General features: G+C 38.0%; 2 protein-coding genes across 4 annotated transcripts; both read right to left on the reverse strand.

Annotated features, from left to right (window-relative positions):
* Window positions 1-204: 204 nt before the first annotated feature.
* On the reverse strand, window positions 205-8,032 carry LOC127524977 (heterogeneous nuclear ribonucleoprotein C). 2 transcript variants are annotated; one of them, XM_051917093.1, is made up of 9 exons: window positions 7,776-8,032; window positions 4,401-4,517; window positions 3,908-4,173; window positions 3,754-3,826; window positions 3,600-3,662; window positions 3,325-3,494; window positions 1,592-1,705; window positions 1,222-1,358; window positions 205-848 (listed from the first exon to the last, which is right to left on the reverse strand). In XM_051917093.1, exons 2-9 carry the CDS (start codon window positions 4,403-4,405, stop codon window positions 741-743), a joined length of 936 nt encoding a protein of 311 aa, XP_051773053.1. In that variant the 5' UTR covers window positions 4,406-4,517; window positions 7,776-8,032; the 3' UTR covers window positions 205-740. The 2 variants fall into 2 exon arrangements, with proteins under 2 accessions (XP_051773053.1, XP_051773064.1); XM_051917104.1 differs by lacking the exon at window positions 7,776-8,032 and adding an exon at window positions 6,639-6,759.
* Window positions 8,033-9,955: 1,923 nt separating this feature from the next.
* On the reverse strand, window positions 9,956-21,919 carry dcaf8 (DDB1 and CUL4 associated factor 8). Of its 2 annotated transcripts, none has more exons than XM_051917080.1 (13): window positions 21,439-21,919; window positions 20,784-20,853; window positions 20,233-20,319; window positions 18,242-18,882; window positions 16,757-16,897; window positions 16,296-16,390; window positions 15,426-15,536; window positions 15,047-15,177; window positions 14,809-14,916; window positions 14,566-14,696; window positions 14,339-14,458; window positions 12,976-13,092; window positions 9,956-12,106 (listed from the first exon to the last, which is right to left on the reverse strand). In XM_051917080.1, the coding sequence occupies exons 2-13, from the start codon at window positions 20,818-20,820 to the stop codon at window positions 11,996-11,998; spliced, it is 1,830 nt and encodes a 609-aa protein (XP_051773040.1). In that variant the 5' UTR covers window positions 20,821-20,853; window positions 21,439-21,919; the 3' UTR covers window positions 9,956-11,995. The 2 variants fall into 2 exon arrangements, with proteins under 2 accessions (XP_051773040.1, XP_051773031.1); XM_051917071.1 differs by having other exon boundaries at window positions 21,590-21,916.
* Between the last annotated feature and the right edge of the window lie 1,071 nt (window positions 21,920-22,990).

Raw genomic sequence — 22,990 nt, forward strand, 5'->3', positions numbered from 1 at the left:
CAGTTAAATGATAAAATATTAATCATACTTCACATCAAATTCATTTTATTGTTAATATGAATGAAAAATAATTTAAAAAAACTTAAAAGGCAATTCTCACTACTTATCCTAAAAACAGCATTTTCACATGATCTAATATTTGCCAAGGTTAACATTGTTTTAAAAAGCCTGCATGAGTGTCAAACAAAAACAAAAAACAAAACATTTAATTTAATATTTTATTGAAATTTTCCTGTAGAATTATTCTGAAACAGGGTAATATAAAAAAGACAGGTAAATACAAACAGAGATGTTTCATGGAAGCTTGTTGTCTCTCTGTAGAGGAGCCGTTCAAGTTTCTCCCTTTAAAAATACAAATTTTACCTTTGTTCACAGAAAGAAAATTCCCATAAGAGACACAGGACAAACGGGGAACAGGCCAGTTTTACTCTGAGAATGCATAATGGACATATTCTTCATATTCTGAAAAATAAAAACCTCTCTGGTTCTTGTCAGAATGATGAAGAATAACTGGAGAATGTAATAGTTTCGGACACTTCAAAAGCCTGAAAAGTTGTCATGCTTACATTAAGAACAAACTGACATCAGTGAAACTGATGTAATTGTAGTGTCAGTTATTTTAAGAGTGCAGGCATTTACATCATAATAGACAAATCCTTTAAAGACTGGCTTCAACCTTTCAAAAGAACTGAAAGGGCTGAATTTTGAGTGTGTCTGGTATCCTTGGTGTTTAAAACAGCTTATGAGTCATCGCCATTAATGCTGTCACCATCATCTTCCCCTTCCACATGCTCTCCCTCTTCCTCTTCTTCTTCCTCTTCTTCATTCTCTCCTGTCTGGCTTTTAACCTGAGAGGGAAAATAAACTTGTCAGTGTATTGCTATAGTTGGAAACAAATCTTAGAGACCCAAACAACATTCAGAACATTAGATATCTTTACTCAGATCATGTCCTCACACTAATAGAGTGGTGCAGGTATATGACATTATAAGTCTAATTCTTTTCTTGTTCCTTCGAGATTTGTGTAAAATAAAGCCTGTGGTAAACATAACTCGACTATACTTTGACGTTGATGTTCTTCAATGTAAATTACAGACACCCATAGTGAAAATGTGGATTTTGTGAAATGTGAAAACATACTTTAATAATTAGATAGGACAGCACCAATTACACTTGAATCTTAACCTCCATAATTCTGCAAACAGATTCATTTCCACATACCTCCTCCTCTTCTTCTTCCAACAGATCTCTCTCCTCCTCAGAATCGTTTATCTCTTGCTCTTCTCTCTCTCTGTCTTTCTTGCTGGAATGCTGCAGGGAGGAAGCCTCACTCACTTCTGCCTTCACACTCTTCCCCTCTGAAGAAAAAGAAACATGCATATACAATAAATATAAACAGTTCACAATAAATTATATGTATCCATCCATATATCCAGATAGATATTCTTATGTAATAATATAACAACAGTATTATTAAATCATTCTAATCACTAACATGTAGTTAAAGACAAATTCAGGTTTTGGACCCATTTAAGGGCATGTATGGGGATTGTGCTGCAAAAACTCATCGGGAAATCGTGAAGAATGTTACCGGATTTCTTGCTGTGGTCTTTCTCCATCCTGTCCAGACTCTCCAGCAGATAGTCAACCTTGTGTTTGATTTGAGAAAGCTCTCTCTTAATAGTTTGGAGGTCATCTGCTTTTACTGAAAGAAAAAGAAAAACCCTGAATGCATGTACAAACTGACAAGCCAACCAATGTCTAAAATGTAAAATGTAATGTAACAGAAAGTAAGGCTAATAAAGACAGAAAATGCAATGTTAAAGGTTTGGGTTAGTGCACCCAAAAATGAAAATTGTGTCATCATTTACTCACTCTCATGTCGTTCTGTAAGACTTTCATTTATCTTTGGAACACAAATGAAGAGTTTAAATGAAGTCTGAGAGATTTCTGTTTCTCCATAAACAGCTACACAACTACCAATTTGATGCTTCAAAAAGTTCACAAAGAAATCGTAAAACTATTCCATATGAATTGAGCGGTTTAGTCCAAATTTTCTGAAGAGACTCGATTGCTTTAAATGATGAACAGATTTAATTTAGGCTTTTATTCACATTTAAACATTGATCAGCGAACATAAACAGAAGCTCAACTGTACCTGCGTGATGCGTGAGAACAAACCTCGAGGAAGCTCAAATGTGCTGCGTAACACGAGAATGAACCTCATTGGTTCTTGCGGAAGCTCAAACGTGCTGCGTAACAAGAATGAACCTCATTGGTTTCTTTTTGCGGAAGCTCAAACGTGCTGCGTAACACATGAGAATGAACCTCATTGGTTTCTTTTTGCGGAAGCTCAAACGTGCTGCGTAACACATGAGAATGAACCTCATTGGTTCTTGCGGAAGCTCAAACGTGCTGCGTAACAAGAATGAACCTCATTGGTTCTTGCGGAAGCTCAAACGTGCTGCGTAACAAGAATGAACCTCATTGGTTTCTTTTTGCGGAAGCTCAAACGTGCTGCGTAACACATGAGAATAAACCTCATTGGTTCTTGCGGAAGCTCAAACGTGCTGCGTAACAAGAATGAACCTCATTGGTTCTTGTGGAAGCTAAAAAATGTGCTGCGTAACACGAGAATGAACCTCATTGGTTCTTGCGGAAGCTCAAACGTGCTGCGTAACAAGAATGAACCTCATTGGTTCTTGTGGAAGCTAAAAAATGTGCTGCGTAACACGAGAATGAACCTCATTGGTTCTTGCGGAAGCTCAAACGTGCTGCGTAACAAGAATGAACCTCATCGGTTCTTGTGGAAGCTAAAAAATGTGCTGCGTAACACGAGAATGAACCTCATTGGTTTTGCGTGTCAAAAAAACATGCTTGAGCTTCTGTTTACCACAACTGATATGTGAGTTGATCAATATTTATCTGTGAATAAAAGCCTAAATTCAATCTGTTCATCATATAAAGCAATTGAGTCTCTTCAGGAAATTTAGACTAAACTGCTCAATTCATATGGATTAGTTTTACGATCTCTTTATGAACTTTTTAAAGCATCAAAGTGGTAGTTGCGTAGCTGTCAATGGAGGGACAGAAATCTCTCAGATTTCATTAAAAAGATCTTCATTTGTGTTCCGAAGATCAACGAAAGTCTTATAGGTTTAGAATAACATGAGGGTGAGTAAATGATGACAGAATTTTCATTTTTGGGTGAACTATCCCTTTAATGTTATCAACCAGACAGAAATAAAAAAATAAAAACAACCAAAATTTATTTAACGCATTTGTCACTGGTAGATAAATATAAAATAAAGAAAAGGTACTGACGGGCTCGAGAGGGCGTCCGCTGGCTGCTCTTGGAAGAAGTTGAGAAACTGGACTTGGTGCGGCGGCTGGTTCCCCCACTCATACTGACCCGTGGACGTTTGGAAGGGATCACAGCCCGTGACAGAGGAGGTGGTGGTGGCGGGGGCACACGGGAAGGATACGAATACATTCTGTACAACACAAAGAGATTGAGGTGTCAGCAAAACGTGTACACATTTATATATATATCCACTGGAAAAGTGTTTGTACAACACATCAATAACTGCAGGTCTTACCTGTCATAGTACTCTCTCTGGAAATCATAATCAAGCTCAAAACCAGAACTACTGCTGGAGAGACTGTAGAAAAGTGGAGATTTTAACAACAATAAAATTGGTTTATTTGAATAAAACAATAAAATGGGTGAATATATACACATGTATTCCTTACCTGTACATATCTCCAGCTGATCGCTTTGATGTATTTGACCTGTGAGGTTTGGGCTCTCCTGCCAAGTTAATATCTGATTGAAAGACAAGGCAATTGTTCAGTTAAAAGAGAACTATATGATAAGGTTAAACAATAAGATTTTTAATGTCCTCACCAAGCACCTGTCCAACGACCATCCGGCCGTCCTCTCCTGCTACAGCTGCTCGTGCGTTCCTCTCGTTGACGTACTGGACAAAGGCGTAGCCCTTATGCACAGAGCAGCCAACAATCTTGCCGTATTTGCTAAAAATGGCTTCAACATCTGCCTTGGTGACCAGCATAGTGTTTAGGTTTCCAATGAATACCCTTGAGTTCAGCGATCGTGGGTCTGTCTTATTTGTGACGTTGCTGGCTATCAGCTGACTAGCGCTGGGAGGACGACTAGGGCAGTGAAAAGAGAAATAAGGAAGAAAATTAGTATATTTCCAAAGGGGAAAGCTAGCAAAACTTTGAGCCTATACAACTTTTATGACATCTGCTACTTGGTGAGGAATGTGTTTGCTAATTTGTGGATGATCCCAAAAAGGACAATACTATTCCTCAATTAATACACAGAAACTACATGTGATATTTGACATGGAAAGAAAGTGTTGATGACTGCGACTCACTCCATGGCGTCACTGCAGGGCAGTCTCTGTTTGTCAATGTGAGTAGCCCAAAGTGCAGATTTCTCTCAGCCAAAACAACAACTCCAGCACCCAACCACCTGGCTTGTAACAGTTACACTGAGAACAAAAACACACCACATTACATCTGGACATGGTTAGTTTTGTTTTAATCGATACATTTGAAATTCTGTTTTGAATAGATGTAGGAGCAGTATTTAAATATACATAAGAAAGACCACCAATCAGAATTCAGTATGCAAATATTACGTCAGTTATATTTTGAATGGCGAACATTCTATCTGTGGAAATCAAAGTAAGAATTAATTATAAAAAAAAAAAAAAAGGAACGGGAAAAAAATTAAGAAAAATATCTGTTTAAACAGCTAAATCTCGCAAATATTTGGTTTCATCATTTTATTTTATTTTTCAAAAAAAAGTGATTGACAATTTTATTTTTTACCTAACTTATTAAAGGTGCGGTGTGTAAATTTTAGCGGCATCTAGCGGTGAGGTTGTGAACTGAATATAGAGATGCTACAGTGGCCAACACAGGACAAAAATATCAGCATCTGAGAGCCGGTCCACGCGTTTTGTCCAGACGGATCCGGCGTTTTGGGAGCCTGAAACCGCTATTTTTTTTAAACCGGGTCCCAGAGTGGATAAATCTGAAAACGACACCCTTGCGTTTTCATTTGTACAGCCAATCTGGATGTTTTGTGAAACAATGATGTCAACACTTCATGTCTTGTCTCTAGTCAGACACCGCTACGTCACGTAACAGCAACAACAGCAGACTACATGCTTGTGTTCATGCCGCAGAAGCTACTGAGCCTATTAGCTTTACTAAAATAAAGCTTTATTTCTAGGCTTTACTAAAGTTTGTATACAGCGGTTTATGCGCATTCCCCAAGTCTTATTCTCCTTTTTTAGTGTATCTCTGTGGCAGAATTACAGCGCCACATACTGATCTGGCATGTATACTACATTGTTTTGAGTCAGTTTCAGTGGTTTCGTGTGTACGCAGATATTTCCTGAGACGAAGGGAAAAAAGAAAACTCTGGCTTCGCGTGGATGTGGCCTATGACAGCAGAGAGTAGCCAGTCAAGCAAACGCGCTCTGTAGAGCAGTTTGTCCCTTTAGGGCTACTGTAGAAACATGCCAGCGCAAAATGGCGATTTAACATGTAAGGGGACCCGTGGTGTATGAGATAGAAATGGCTCATTCCAAGATAATAAAAGCACAACAGTTCATTATGTAAGGTCTTTATACACCACTGAAAACATAGTTATGTATATTATATTGCATTTCTGTCAATAGGTCCTCCCAAAATTTACACATTGCACCTTTAACTTAAAATCTCAGAGGGGACTTCAAGTAAATATATTAGGTCAAAGAGGTTCAGCTGAAAAAAAAAGTTGGGGAATCCCTGCATTGCATGTAAATATGAAATTAAATGAATTTGTACATTTTAATGTGTTTGAAAGACAAAAGCCGTCCAGTAATACATAGTTAAATGACTCACTGAGTGAAATTCAAATAATAATGTGTTCATCAGGAGCTGATTAGATATGCAATGTTGGGGTTAGTTCAACCAAAAATGAATTTCTGTCATTAATTACTCAACCTCATGTCGTTCCACACCCGTAAGACCTTCGTTTATCTTCAGAACACAAATTAGGTTATATTTGATTAAATCTGAGAGGTATGACTCCTCCATAGACAGCAGTATAATGTAATATAATATAACTAAAGACATTGTTAAAACAGTCGACGTGACTGCAGTGGTTCAACCATAATGTTATGAAGCGACGAGAATACTTTTTGTGCGCAAAAACAAAATAAAAATAACTTTATCTTCTCTTCTGTATCATTCTCGTATGTTGTTTACGTCCAGCGCTTCCAAGTTCTACGTCCGAACTCCGGCGTCAGCATCACACGCATGTGTCGTGCTGATCACATGATCAGCTTTAGCCAACAATGAGCCGGCATTCAGACGTAAACACGTAAGCCTTACCTGCGTAAGGATAATGACGGGGAAGAGATCATTGAATAAAGTTGTTATTTTAATTTTGTTTTTGCACACAAGAAGTATTCTCGTCACTTCATAACATTAATGTTGAACCACTGCAGTCACCTCAACTATTTTAGTTGACAATCAGACATTTCTGTAAATGCATGAAAAATATGCAAAGGTCATTGTTGATTTTAAAAAATAAATAAAATACAAAAACTACTCACCAAAAGTTTAAAATGTGTTATTTAAGAAGGATTAATAATCTTTCACTGCCTGCAAAAAGGCAACTGTGTGAATTCGCCGTGAGCAGTCAATCTGCTACGACATAAAGCTGGCACCACTACAGTCACGTCAACTATTTTAACGATGTCTTTAATACCTTTCTGGACCTTGAAAGTGTTGATTATATTGCTGTCTATGTCGTAAACCTCTCGGATTTCATCAAAAATATCTTAATTTGTGTTCTGAAGATGAACGAAGGTCTTACAGGTATGGAACGACATGAGGGTGAGTAATAAATGACAGAAATTTAATTTTTCAGTGTACTAAACCTTTAAAAGTGAAATGATTTCTGTAAAGTGATTAAATGTTGTAGGTCTCAGTTTTCAGTGATAGTCACATGACTAGTGGCTGGTCTGTGTGTGCAATTCCACAAACCTGGAAGACCTTCTGAACGGATAATCAGCAGACTTTTATAGAAAGAAAAATTTAAAATATAACAAAGAATAGAATGAATTATGAATAACGTACTGCCATTGTGAGATAACTTGTAATCAATAAAAAAGTAACTGTAGTCTGATTACGAGTATTTAAAAATGTAATCTAATTACAAGTACTTAATTTTTGGAATCTGATTACATAATCCAGATTACATGTAATCAGTTACTGCCCAGCAGCACTGCCTACAGCCGGCGTGTGGTGAGGCGCGGCTGTATCATCCAAGTGGATGCTGCACACTGGTGCTGGTTGAGAAACCCCTGATATGAGTGTAAATCGCTTTGGATGTAAAATAGTACATAGTAAAGCGCTATATAAATGCCTCATTCATTCATTCATCACTGTGGTCGCGATATCGCGAGGAACAAGACAATCGAGTTTGAATTTTCCCATTTACGATAACAATCACGAACGCGGTTTGGTTTCTTTTCATAGAAATTAGTGATTCAGGTCACCATTACTCAACACAACCCAACACACGTGCAGAAATTCAAATTCATGAAATGTAATCCTCGAAGTAGACAATGGGGACAAACCGCTCTGTTCTACAGGGCCTCGACAACCATAGACATTTCTGTAAATGCACGAATATGCAAAGGTCATTGTTGATTTAAAAAAATAAATAAAATACAAAAACTACTCACCAAAAGTTTAAAATGTGTTATTTAAGAAGGATTAATAATCTTTCACTGCCTGCAAAAAAGGCAACAACTGTGTGAATTCGCCGCGAGCAGTCAATCTGCTACGACATAAAGCTGGCCACTCATTTTTCAAGTTAAAAGTCATAAGTCTTATTTTTTTTTGTTATAAGCCCTTCTCGTCTAAACCACGTAACGCTGACCTATATGGTGTTTATAAAATATAAAGAAAAGCTCTATGAAGTTTACTGTGGCGACGTGTGATATTAAGTCGCAGTTTCGTCAATTGACAAATGAGTAAGGACTTGTATTTTGAAAGAATCGTGACCTTTCGAGTGAAGTCGCGCGCCCTTTACACACACACACAAACACTTACTTGCGTTCAGTCTACTGGGTGCCTCTATGATTAATGGTCTTTGCTTATTTCTCATCACCTAATATTTCGGTTTTAATGTAGCCTATTATGAATGTCTGGATATCATGTGAACATTAAATGGTTGACAGAGGAGAATGAGGTCTTTTCATTACCTAAACATCAGTTTTTCTTCGCCAAAGTCGCCGTTGGTTTGTTCAATGGCGGAGGCATTTTAATATATTAATTGTAAAGCTCTTTACTATGGCCTAAAGACACTGAACCAATGAGACATACATCTGTATTGTGATAATTCGACAGTAATCCTGTGAAACGATTTTATCATCACTTTTTTCTCTTTGTGTACTACTCAAAATGATGGTCCTAAAAAGCAACACAGAATGAATCTGCCTCAAAATCAAACGGGCCAGAGGAATTTAAACAAATTATGTATACAAACTGGGGGGGAAAAAGTTAACATTAATCTTACATATAGTGAGACTTGCAGTAATCTTTTCCTTCTTTGTATTTATTTTGTACTGCTCCACTCACTTTAAGGTTGAATTCTTGATCAAATGATGTTCATAGAAGGTCAGAAGGCTTGTTTGTGTAGTTTCATTTCATTTTTAAATAAAGAGTGTCAGTCCAAATAATATTTTTTTTCTGTAATGCGTTTGCTTGTGAAAGTTTCACAGTTGTCTAATGCCTTAATGCTAATTGCTCAAACTGCAACTGAAAAGGGACATTAAGAAATCAGGACATGAATATGACTACTAAGCCTAATAACAGAGAAAAAAACAGCAGTAGTGTAAAAATATCGGTAACACTTTACAATAAGTTAGCTAGCTACATTAGTTAACACGAAAAAAATAAAATAATGAACTATAGTTATACAACATTTATTAATTTTAGTTAATGTGAATTCCAACATTTGAAAAAAAAAAGTTATATATCTTAACATTAGGAACTGTGATCTAACTATTTTATTAAAGGTGCGGTGTGTAAATTTTAGCGGCATCTAGCGGTGAGGTTGCAAATTGCAATAGAGAAGCTACGGTGGCCAACACAGGACAAAGATGTCGTCGTCTGAGACAGAAGAGAGAAGCCAATCAAGCAAACGCGCTCTGTAGAGCAGTTTGCCCGTTTAGGGCTGCTGTAGAAACATGTCGGCGCAAAATGGCGTCTTGACGTGTAAGGGGAGCCGCGGTGTATGTAGATAGAAATGGCTCATTCTAAGGTAATAAAAACATAACGGTTCATTATGTAAGGTCTTTATACACCACTGAAAACATAGTTATGTATATTATATTGCATTTCTGTCAATAGATCCTCCTAAAATTGCACCTTTAATTAACATTAATAAATGCTTTAAAAAAAGCTTATTATGAGTTTGTGTTATGCTAATGCATTAAAGTAAAAAAAAAAAAAAAAAACCTTATTGTAAAGTGTTACCATAAAATCTGTAGTTTGTAAACATTTTAGTTTGTTATTATATGCTAAGTTAGATTTTATGCCAAATAATCAAATGTCATGACTGTACATGGCATGCTATTATTACACAATTTTGGGTTATATTTGTGGAAATAAATTATATAATAGAAATCAATTATTTGTCATTTATTTCCTGTCTAAGCACAGGATGAACAAATAGTGAAAGAGAAAACAACTATGTTTCCACCACCCATACAACTAATTAAATAGCAATAATTGTATATAAACTATGATTACATAGCATGATGGCCTGAAACTGGTTACACTGAAAATAAACTCCTCCTGTATTTACAGTACATGAAGGCACTTGAAATAATAAGGCACTTGGTCAGAAACAAAAGAACAGATTTTTCTCTCTTTTTTTTTTACTGCACAAATCGTACATGTTGACTGAACTGAACTGAAAGAACACAATATTAGGCAGCGGTGGGATAACTCAGATCAAAACCCTAAAAAAAGAAGGGAAAAAAAGAAGAGAAAAATACATGCCAGTGATAGGACAGACATTTTGAGCAGACAAGTGAGAATGAGAAAATGAACATTAATGCTTTTAACTTCAGTGACAATTAAGGTTGTAAGAAGAAAAAAAAAATATATATCCAATGTTTCATTCATTTAAAAGTATTTTGTCTTATACAATATAAACCTCTGCATCAATACCAATTAAATTTAGACACCCTTTGAAAGAGTAATGGTTGAAGATGATTTTTACAGGTATTTAATATTTATATATATATATATATATATATAATATCTTTATATATTTGTATATACATATAGTCATTTAAGTTATTCTTCTCATACAAAAAGAGAAAAGTTGAGACTTTATTCCCCTCACAAAAGCAGAAGGAAAAAGGGGGCAAAGTAATTCAAGCTTCTTACCCCCACAAGTGCTTTGCATCCCCTGCCACTGACCCATCATTCTTTTCAACATGCAAGTTGCAACAGGTCACAGTCCACCCATGTTTGCTCTTAACCAGCTGAATCCAAATACTGACAAAGAACAGCCACCATTTTTATGAAAAATGGGTCACGAGAGGGCTTAGCCTTCTTCAGGCAAACATGGAACATCCTGCTACATTTGATCCTTACCATCTAGTTAGGCAAAGATCTCGAGGATGTGTATATTCAAACAAAAGACAGAGGAAGATACTAGGATTCAACAAATCATCGTCTTTGCTCTCAATTTCTAAGGGACAGGGCCGAGAAGACGACAGCAGTCCATGGAGACTTAAATTTTTAGCCTTTTGGAATTTCTTCATGAAATATCTCCACCCAAGTGCAAATCCAAAAAACCAAAGAGCTGGTGTCAAATCTCTGTATTCAATTTAAAAGTCCACAATACGTTTGGGGAATTGCAAGGCAAAAAAAACTAAATTAGCAAAATAAACACATTTAATCCAAGTATTGCATGCCCCCTAAGCGCACACTCGTCTTAGAGATTCGAAACTCAAAGCAGATCCCTGATTAAAGTGCACTCAGTAGCATGGGAGAGAGGAACGGAGCAAAAAAGCCAGCTCTAAAACCAGATTAAGTAGCTCTGGCTCATCTTCTGTGTCTTCAGTCAGATCTAAGAGAGCAAAATTTGCTGTGCCTGGCTTCGGCAAACACACACGCACACACACGCAGGAGAAGAGAACAAAGACAAGAAGGATTGGACGGCCAGACGCCGATGAAAGTCTATCAATGCGATGAAAAGACAAAGATTGCAGTCCGAAAATAACAAACGTCAGCTCAGTCTCGCTTGGAGACAGAGGCAGTTCAGATCACTGGAGAAAACTGATGAGGCCAGTGAAGGATGGTGCTGGTTTTTTTTTGAATAAGTAACACTCATCATCTCAGTAATCTGCAGAAGGACTGGCTTTGAGTGTCCGCACTGTCCCGTCACATCGCTGCGAAAGAAAATCTTAAAGTGGGCCTGTTTGCTACAGCACACACGAGAAATGTCCTCTTCTACAAAACGCTGCTTCTAAGATTCGTAGTTGTTGGTAAACTAAGGCAGCATATTTCTCGATCATCGGCTGTGGTCTTCCATGGGATGCGCTGTAAAACTGGGAATGAAAGGCGCCCGTGTCCATGTTCGCATAAAATCAGTGGTTAATTGCATGTGTGGTTGCAAATGTATCAAAAAATATGTATCTCAGTATCAGTTCTTCCCCTAAGTGATGTCTGTGTGTGTGTGTGTGTGTGTGTGTATGTGTGTGTGTGGAGCATAAAGCCAGATTTTGACAATCGTTTCCCTCTCCCTCACACTGTGTGTATGTATATATAAAGCTGTGTGTGGGTTTGCTGCTGGCCTTTCAGTGTCTGTTTGTGTACCAGTGTGTTACTAGTATGTATGTGCTTAAATATATGGCAAAGAGCGTGTGTGTAGGTGTGTGGCTCAGGAGGACATGCATTGCACATGGTCTGGCCCTCCATCTTCTTCATCAGAGGAATCTGGCGAGCTCCAGGATTCGTCTGTGTCGCCCTCTCCTCCCTCCCCTCGCCGGGCCTTAAAGGAAAAAAAACGTTGAGAAAGCTTTCAGTGTATAGTTTTAAAATGGCTATGAAGAAATCAGATCATGGAGCATGAAGTTAAAGGGTTAGTTCACCCAAAAATGAAATTTCTGTCATTAATTACTCACCCTCATGTCGTTCCACACCCGTAAGACCTTCGTTCATCTTCTGAACACAAATTAAGATATTTTTGATAAAATCTTATGGCTTAGTGAAGCCTGCATTGACAGCAAGATAATTAACACTTTCAAACACCGCTTCATGAAGCTTCGAGGCTTTACGAATCAGTGGTTCAAAGCGCGTATCAAACCGCCAAAGTTGCGTGAACTATTGAAATTTCGAAACACTTATGACGTAGCGAAGCCTCGTTTACTGAAATCACGTGACTTTGGCAGTTTGATACACGCTCTGAACCACTGATTCGAAACAAAAGATTCGTAAAGCTTCGATGAAGCAGTGTTTTGAAATCGCCCATCACTAGATATTGTTGAATAAAGTCGCTATTTTGTTTTTTTTGGTGCACAAAAAGTATTCTCGGCGCTTCATAACATTAAGGTTGAACCACTGTAGTCACATGAACTGTTTTAAATATGTCTTTAGCAGCTTTCTGGCCATTGAAAGTGTTAATCTTGCCGTCAATGAAGGCCTCACTGAGCCATCAGATATTATCAAAAATATCTTAATTTGTGTTCTGAAGATGAACGAAGGTCTTACGGGTGTAGAACAACATGAGGGTGAGTAATTAATGACAAAAAGTTAATTTTTGGGTGAACTAACCCTTTAAGTATATTTAAATGAAATGCATAGTCAAGTTAATAAGACAATATTAGTAATGAAAAATATGTTAGAAGTGCGAATTCTCACCCGCTGAGGTCTTCGGTTTCTCATGTGTCTCATCAGGAACCAGAGGAGCTGTGTGTCATACTGGTCACCATGACGAACACTGTCTTCATCACGTTCTCGCTTGTTCTTCTTCATTACCTAAACAACAACAATAAAATTGTTTTGCCATTAACAATATATTAGCTACACTACCGTTCAAAAGATTTAGGGTCACTAAGATTTTTTAATGTTTTTGAAAGTCTCTTATGCTCACCATGCTAATGTAGATGATATTTAATTATATATTTATTTTTAAAATTACAAAATTGTCTATCCCATAAAAGATTGGATGACAAACAATTGCTTGCAGAAGTATTTTAAAAACAGAAGTACTTATTTCGGCTCCTGCTGGTGTTCTCCCTGAGGTGATGGAAAGTCTTGGCCCTTTATCTCTCTCTGTTAAACCTACCCTTTGTAATTTAGGTGTTTATATGGTGTCTTGATCAACACGTTAACTCTCTGGTTCGCACCTGTTTTTATCGGTTGAGAATCATTGTTGAGAAACATCAGCACCATGCCTTGGAGGTAATCAAAATGTTTCAGGGCAGCACCACCTAGTGGTCAAAATTTATAAAGAAATAACCAAAAATTCGAACAACTTTCTATTTTAATGAAACTTGTCCTAATAGATTCCTTGGGTCATGTTGAGAACATAGATACCAATTTTGCCATAGTTGGCTGAACTTCCTGTCCACCATTTTGATTTTCTTTAAAAACCTACTTTTTCAAACTCCTCCTGGACCATTGGTCCGATTTTCACCAAAATCTAATCATCTATGTCGATAGACGAAACTGCTTTTGTATACCGCATCAACAAAATTGAAGGCATGATGCCAAAGCAACTGAGGAATTATCTCTGCAATGCTTTGGCATATTGACACTAAACTTTATATGTGAAATTGTCACCTTACTGTGACCACACCACATCAGTTTCATAACAGCACCAACTATTGGTTAAAAGTGATAACCATTAAATCACATTACTAGTGATTGTATTTATGATTTTTCAGCCATTTTGCCTGAAATCATCTTAATATATCTTTAATTGCTCACTGTTGCAGTTGGTCTGACGCTCCCAGCCATGGTGGCATGACTTATCATGCCTTCTTTGTGCTCGGCCCCTTAATTGATGCTTGCAGTTATATTTTTAAATTGTAATAATATTTCATATTACTGTTTTTACTGTATTTTGCAAAAAATGAAGCCTTGGTAAGCATAAGAGACTTTTAAGAATCATTAACCCCCCAACTTCTGAACAGTAGAGTAAATCTGACACAAATGAGACCACTAAACTTCATGTTGTATGCATTATAGTGTAGCATATCTTCAGTGGCAAAGTATATACCTCTTTAAGTCCCTTTAATGCCGTGGGATTCTCAGCAGTGGGCGCCCACAGCTTCACATCATGGTCCAAACCACTGGTGGCTAAACCTGGAAGATGAGGATGTGGCTCCAGACAGTTCACCTGGACATAGAAAGAGAATATTATTGGGATGGTAAAGAATACTACTACTCTTCTCTATCAATTTTTAAACCAGAAGTTAAAGGTACTAGTCTAGATCAGTGTCTTACCACTCCTCCCCGGTCTCCCTCCATAAACTGAACCACACGAGCAGAGTTCTTATCCCACAGGTAGATGTGTCCACAGTCACTGCCACTGACAACAAACTCACTACAGGGACCATAAAAGTTAACTCCCTTCACTGGATTTTCCAATACCAGAAGGAAAGAGAAAAAAAAAGGGGAGATGGTTTCACAAAAACTGAATCTATAGTAGTTATAACATGCATGCAAAATGCAATATATGCCTTTTACCTGTAGCATTGTTGCGGTGACCCTTGTATCTCCTGCGGTAATCCGCCCCATCACTGTGGCTGGAGTCGAAAAGGTAAATGTCCTCATCATTGTAACTTGCCAGCAGCTCTGAAAGACAGTTCAATCATGACACACTTTGAATGTTGCTACAACAGGTCTTGTAACATGTAAAGTTTTTAATCAAAGTCATGAAACCATACAAGCGTCACATTCTGAGAGTCATAAGTTTATTTATTACCTGTGCCGTCATGGCTGTACACTAAACAGGTGATATTTGTTTTGGACTCGCTGGACACCAAGTGAGAGGGACAAAACTTCTTTAGAACACCATTATTATCGTGTTCATTTATCTTTCTCTGGTCATAGATCCTATCACATATAAAAACAGGAAGAGAGAGAGAGAAATAGTGAGTAATGCAGGACAACAGTTGCCCTTTGGTGAAACAACTGTAATGGGTATAAAGTCTGACAGCTGCATCAGAAGCAGCTTGTGATATCAAAGACACAGAAATAAAATGACGTTGGATGTTAAGACATGTTTTCAAAACTCAGACTCATAAAGCAGCTACAGACAAATGCACAAGGAGGTGACATGTCAGTGAAGATGTTTGTCTCACCTGACATACTGGTCTCTACCACCCACAGCAAATTGGTGCGTGTTGGCTGGGTTCACGAAAATGGTATACAGCCCAACCTTCTTTTCACCCTCCTTCACCACCACCAGTTTGCTGAGAGATTAAAAAAATAAACAAAAGAAAAATGTGGGTCAATATAACTCCGTATATCCCGGTAAATTCATTACTCCTGTCTTCAGTGTCACATGATCCTTCAGAAATCATTCTAATATGCTAATTTGGTGCTCAAGCAATATTTCTTATTATTTTCACATTGAAAATAGTTGTGCTTCCCAATATTTTGAAACAGATATCTTTTGTAACATTATAAATGTCTTTATTCCCATTTCCCAAGTATTAATTTCTTTAAAAAAAAAAAAAAATTACTGATATCAATCATTTGTACGGAGCCCCAGACATGACATGCAGGAAAAAAAAAAAAAAAAAAAATAGTAGGCTAAATCATGCACACGATTTACTAATTTGTTCCCTCGATTTACTAAAACGTGCACACAATTTACTATTTCGTGCCCTCCATTTATAAATCATGCACATGATTTATAAATCGAGGGAACGAAATAGTAAATCGTGCACACGTTTTAGTAAATCGAGGGAAGGAATTAGTAAATCAAGGGAAGGAATTAGTAAATCGAGGGAACGAATTAGTAAATCGTGAGCACGATTTTTTTTTTTTTTTTTTGCATGTCATGTGCGGGGCTCTGTACATTTGAGTTGTAGTGTATGCCATGCTGTTACTAAATGAGTTTTATATCATTACTACTATACTGTTCATTTGTGGCACTTTGCTGAAGAGCTTATTTTTCTTGTCCTCTGGCAATGTTAGGGCTGTTTGTGACATGACTTTGCACTCACTTGGCAGGTCTGTCTAAACGCAGGTCAATGCCGAACACCACTGCGTCTTCACCAGCGGAGAGGAAAGAGCAGGGAGAGTCTGGCTCCAGTGCAAGCTGAAAGAGGGAGAGAGAGGGAAAAAATCTTATTTTTAAATTGTATTTTTCACAAGCATTCACATGTGACACTTTCTGATTGTAAAATCTTTTTATATGCTGCCATAAACCAATAAACCTATCAGTTCTGATATTACACAAATATGTTCTTTGTTCTTACAACACAGCATGTTTGAATGCTTGATTCTGATTGGTTGTTCCAAGCTGTCGATTAATGAACACGTGTGATTGTAAAGTTCCAACTAGTCACAGATTTAAAACCTGTTTGGTTTGAGGTAACCACTGAAATAACACACACAACTTTAAACACCTTCATCAATTATTCCTATCAAATATACATATAAAAACTTTGATGGTTGGTCGTACCTTATGAGCTGCACCTTTGTGCTGGGCCACTCTTTTGGTGTTCTTGCAACGCTGTGTGGCAGAAAGCTCAGCCACTCTGATCTGTCCATCTCTGGCACACATGGCCAATGTGGAGTCACCGCTGTGTGGGAGAAACTTTGCCTGCGGACAGAATAAGGAGTGAAGAGGATGCGCTGATTTAAATTTTTACATTTTAAAATCTTCCTCTGGACATCTGACACTAAGATGTTCACAGGAACTTAGGGGTTAGTTCACCCAAAATTGAAAACTCTGTCATTAATTACTGACCCTCATGTCGTTCTACACCTGTAAGACTTTAGTTCATCTTCAGAACACAAATGAAGATCTTTATGATGAAATCTGAGAGATTTCTGTCCCTCCATAGACAGCTACACAACTACCATGTGAATAAAAACCTAAATTAAATTTGTTTAGCACATAAAGCGATCATGTCTCTTCAGAAAATTTGGACTAAACTACTTCATATGGATGAGTTTTACGATCTCTTTACGAACTTTTTGAAGCGTCAAAGTGGTAGTTGCGTAGCTGTCAATGCAGGGACAGAAATTTCTCAGATTTCATCAAAAATATCTTAATTTGTGTTCTGAAGATGAACGAAGGTCTTACGGGTGTGGAACGACATGAGGGTGAGTAATTAATGACAGAATTTTCATTTTTGGGTGAACTAACCCTTTAAAACACCTTTAGAGGGTCAACACAAAAAATGGTTTCTGTCCAACATACCCAACACAAATTTAACAAATCATATACAAGTTGAAACAAAATTTACGGTCAAGTTAGCCTACAGCACAGGGGCTAAACTATTGATGTGGCTTTTATCTAGTGTTTAATAATGTGTAGAGATACTATACACTACAAAACACAAGCGTTCAAAAGTTTGAGGTCAGTAAGATTTTTTTTAATTGCATTAAAAACTGATCCATTTTTTATTATTATTTATCATGGTTTCCACAAAAATATTAAGCATGCACACCTGTTTTCAACTGTGATCAAAATAAGAAATGTTTCTTAAGCACCAATCAGTATATTACAATGATTTCTGAAGGATCATGTGATGGTAAAGACTGGAGTAATGGCTCTTAAATTCAGCTATATCATCACAGGAATTAACTGTACCATATATATATATATATATATATATATAAAAAATAAAATAAAATAAAAATAAAATAAATGCAGCCTTGGTGAGCATAAAAGACTTTTGAACAGTAGTGTAATGATAAAACAATATGCATAGTACATTAGCCTGAGCAAGTGTCAAAATAAGACTTAAAGAAACTATCCTTGCTTGCGTTTCAAAAACCCTAAATGTCGCCTTCAGCAGCATCAAAGAACAGGTTAAAGAAACAGTTTTCCCAACCTTGTCCCTCTCTTAGTTTTCCCATCAATGTGCCGCTGTTTATTTGGAATGCAAAGATTTTAGAGCTTCAGACATCTGCAGTCAGCTGAACTGTTTTTCCTCACCTGAAAGACATTGCTCTTATGTCCGCTGTCAAACTCCAGCTCCGCCTTTCTGCGAGCCCAGTCCCAGATCACCACGCGAAGGTCATCGCTGCCGGAAGCCAGACGGGTGCCGGAGGGGTTAAAGTGGAGGGTGTTCACGCAGCCTGTGTGTCTCTCCAGGCGGCCCTGCAGCTCCAGCCTCTGCACCAGACCCCGCGCCCCGCACACCCTCCTCACAAACTGGTGCGAATCGCGGCCGATCTCCCGGGCACGCAGCGAGGGGACCGCGCACCATGAAGGACGACTCAGGTCGCGCAGGTCTGCTCCCAGCCACGCTTCCATGGCTTGCTCATCTTGCTCGTCGTCTTCCACGTCCTCCTCCTCCTCCTCATCTTCATCATCATCATCGTCGTCTGAACTGGAAGAGTGGCGTGTGGCTCCGCCGCTGGGTCGATTCCTCTTCCTGGCGGATCTCTTACCTTCATCTTTTCCCCTCCCTCCTCCCTCGCTCTCTCTCTCTCCTTCTTCAGTGAGAGAGTACAGCCCACTGCCATCCATGCTGTCAGTGTCCTCCTCTTCTCCCGGCCCCTGCTTCTGCTCAGAGTCTGCCATGGGCCCGTCCTGACCACCCTCACTGCCCTCTGGGACTGAACTCAAATTTGCTGTCAAGAGAAAACTTGAAAAATTGGTGGAGCATTGCTTATTTCCATATCTCACTGTCAAGGTGACTCCAATATTATCCTAATATTCCACCACATATACACAAACGCTTGGAGTCAGTAAATTAATACTTTTATTCAGCAAGGATGCATTAATTGAACAAAAGTGACATTTATAATGTTACAAAATGTTTCTATTTCAAAGAAATGTTGTTCTTTTAAAGGATTAATTCACTTCTGAATGAAAACTTCCTGATAATTTACTCACCCCCATGTCATCCAAGATCTTTATGTCTTTCTTTCTTCAGTCGAAAATAAAATAAGGTTTTTTGAGGGAAACATTCCAGGATTTTTCTCCATGTAGTGGACTTCAGTGGGGTACAACGGGTTGAAGGTCCAAACTGCAGTTTCAGTGCAGCTTCAAAGAGCTCTACATGATCCCAGACGAGGAATGAGGGTCTTATCTAGCGAAACGATCGGTCATTTTCTTAAAAAAAAAAAAAAATATATATATATATAATTTTTAACCACAAATGCTCGTCTTGCACTGCTCTGCGATGCGCCAGGAATGACGTGATCACGTTACAAAGGTCACGCGTGACGTAGGTGAAAGTACAGATTTAGTGTCTACAAAGCGAACATGCAAAGACTAAGTCAAACGCCCTTTACAAAAAAAAAAGGTAAAACAACGATGTTGGACGATTTTGAAGTTGGAGGGGAAAATGAAATTAGTTTTTCGCCCTACCGCGGTACTTCCGCCTACATCACATGGCGGATCGCAAAGCAGTGAAAGATCGATAAGACCCTTATTTCTCGTCTGGGATCATGTAGAGCCTTTTGAAGCTGCACTGAAACTGCAATTTGACCTTCAACCCGTTGGTCCCCATTGAAGTCCACTATATGGAGAAAAGTCCTGGAATGTTTTCCTCAAAAACCTTCATTTCTTTTCAACTGAAGAAAGACATGAACATCTTGGGTGACATGGGGGTGAGTAAATTATCAGGAAATTTGAATTCTGAAGTGAACTAATCCTTTAAACTTATTCATTGTGAAAAAAATTATCATGGTTTCTACAAAGATATTACGCAGCACAAATCATGAGTAGCAAATCATCATATTAGAATGATTTCTGAAGGATCATGTGACACTGAAGACTGGAGTAATGATGCTGAAAATTCACAGGAATAAATTACATTTTAAAATAAAATTGTAATAATATTATTTCACAATATTACAGTTTTTTCCTGTATTTTTGATCAAATAAATGAAGACTAGGTGAGCATAAGAGACTTTTAAAAAATCTTACCAACCCCAAACTTATGATCGAAAATGTGTATGACAAAGTTTCCATACCTGACTCAGGACTGGTCTGGGTCTCTGGTGGTGCAGATGTATCTGCCTCTCCTCTTCCTTCTCCAGGTTCTGGATCATCAGAACCACCTGGTAAATGAAGCCCCAGGCATAAAGAATTAGCTGTATTTGCCATAATTTGAATAATGAGAGATTATGACTATTTCACCCAAGACTTTATTCACTCTATTGTCATATTGACCCCATTTTATTTTCTTTCTTCCATAAAACATCAACTATAACCATAAAACAGAAGTGAAAGCTGACATAAAAATACAGAGGTGATGATTATCAGTTAATAATGACTGAAATGTTGGTCTATTCCTCACACAAAGCTATTATATGACTTCAGAAGACATAGACTGTTGTTACAATATTATATGGTGATAACATGGCAGTATAAATCACCGTTTTTACTGTCCTGTACGAAGAATGAGGCATCCTGTCTAAGATCTTCTTTTATATTTCATTTAGAAAGGGGGGTTGAAACTCCACATGGACACAATTTTCAGTTTTGGGAGAACTAGACTAGCTAAAACAATTTGTTTACTCACCATTTGGGACACTGGATTTACCATCTGTATCACTCATTCTGTCTGACTGTCTCTCCTAACAGAAGAGACCCTGAAGAAACAAAAGAGAAAAAAAGTTTACTTCAAATCACACACTGTATGTTCACTAGATTATATTGATAAGACGATATATTTTGCTTGAGTATGGTATATCCTCTAAAATCAATGATTACTAGAGTTCTAATCAAAATGCACGAACATAAAAAGACATCATTGTCATTTTGACACATTTAAAAGGTGCTGAGCTCTCAGATTGACCCAGCCAGTTAGCTGACAGGATCCCTGACATCAGCTAAAGGTGGCAAAATAAGCCTGCTTGCATGGTAAATACCTGCCTCTAATCGCAATACCCATAACATTACCTTGTACAGTAACAAGTGAGTCCAAATTCAAACGACCCTTACACTGTTCGAGCATTAGTGGCAATGCCACATAAAAACTTGACAGTGCGCAGTAAACTGGCTGCTACTAGCAAGTGTGCTAACTAATCTTAGCAATTACTTTTGTGGCATTACCCTGGTCAAAAATAGAAAAGCTGCAAGCTAGTTTTGCATGCTCACACGGCTCTTGGCAGGCAAGTTGTAGTTCTTCAGTTTCGAACAAAGAGAGACATATTATCAAGATTACAAAGACGTACCGACGAGTAAATATCGTGTGATGTGTCGTGCAGGAGAAACACGAGTTCGACGCGTCAGTAATGGGTCTGTGATGAGTGCTGGCTCAAGCTGACAACATGTAAACATTGGCCGTAGCGAGAAAATGGAGAGCTAACTAGCGAGCGGTGTTACCTCTACTGTAGGCCCAAAGTCTCCGCACTTGTTAATCCTCTGCGCAGATTTTCCTTCCTTCACCTTCGAGTCACGCGCAAACAAAAGCTCGACACATTAGTGAGATGTGCCCTCAACACACTCACGGACGGGCGATCCAAAAAACACCGCAGTTTTAGGTCACGTTTTTGGTCGTGCCCGCAGTGTTTATGTTTTGACTGATCTGCTTCGTTAGCACTTCTGTTTTTTTCCTTTCTCTTTCCTTTTTTTTCTCGTTCTTTTTCCGGCAAGACGATCGTTCTCCGGAAGTTGGTCTTGATCCACAAACAAAGCGGCACTTACAGTACGCACTGATATGGGATACTGATAAATTATGTTCACGCTAAAATACACACACAGGGATTTCCTCTGATTATTGTTTATGAGTACGCCATTTTGGTGTATTTATAATGATAATAATGAGAACAAAACACAACACACTTATAATAATTAATAACGAACTTTTCATAATATTTTGAAAATAATTACAAAATATTTTATTATTATTATTAGGCTATTATACAGATTCATCATCAGTTATAAAAACAAAACAAAGAACAACATAGTCTGTTTATAAAGGTAGGCTACATATGGCCTGATATCTAACCATATTTAATCAATATATTATTTTAAAGGTCCACTAAAACGCGCAGCTTGATTCATTGTGTTGACTTAATTTCCAATAAAACAAGAAGACAGGGCGGGATATATCTAGAAGCCCCTCCCCTTTTTTCCAAAACAGTCAATAGCATTTCGCCTAGATCACAGCTTTGCCTAGAGCCGTTGAGCTCGTAAAACCCCATTTTTCTCTAGTTTCTCATCCATATTGCTTTAAAATATAGCATTGTTTGTAGAAATCAAATGTGTCCAAACGTTTTGTGGTCTGTGCCGACTTGCACATATGATCCGCTCTGTGCTCTCATGTCTCTGGAGTCTGGACCGGAGCAGACTGTGCTCGCGCTGTGGCTGTTCACGTGAGACTAATGCGAAAACGGACTTCATTTGCACCAGTGGAAAGCATATTTACACTGTCTGACTCATTTCCTATCCTCTTTATAGTGCACTATATACCATTCACCATATAGAAACTGTATGTGTGAACAAATGACGATTTCAGCCACAGCTTCGAGGGAGGCGTAAAGGGGCAGAACATCAGATTCTAGAGAGCATTTGATTGGACAGAAGATTTGATGAGAAGATAAAGTCTGCGGTGATGTCATGAAAATTTGTTATTCAGGGAAGTGAGAGACTGTAAGTTTTGAATGCTTATATCTCCTTAATGTGAATTTTGTCATTGTTTAGGAACACACCAGCTTATTCGTAACCTTAAAGTCATCATGAAATCAAAATTGAGCCCTATTTACTTTGTTAGCGCATATTACT

Source organism: Ctenopharyngodon idella, chromosome 2 (assembly GCF_019924925.1).
Source record: "Ctenopharyngodon idella isolate HZGC_01 chromosome 2, HZGC01, whole genome shotgun sequence".
NCBI lineage: Eukaryota > Metazoa > Chordata > Actinopteri > Cypriniformes > Xenocyprididae > Ctenopharyngodon > Ctenopharyngodon idella.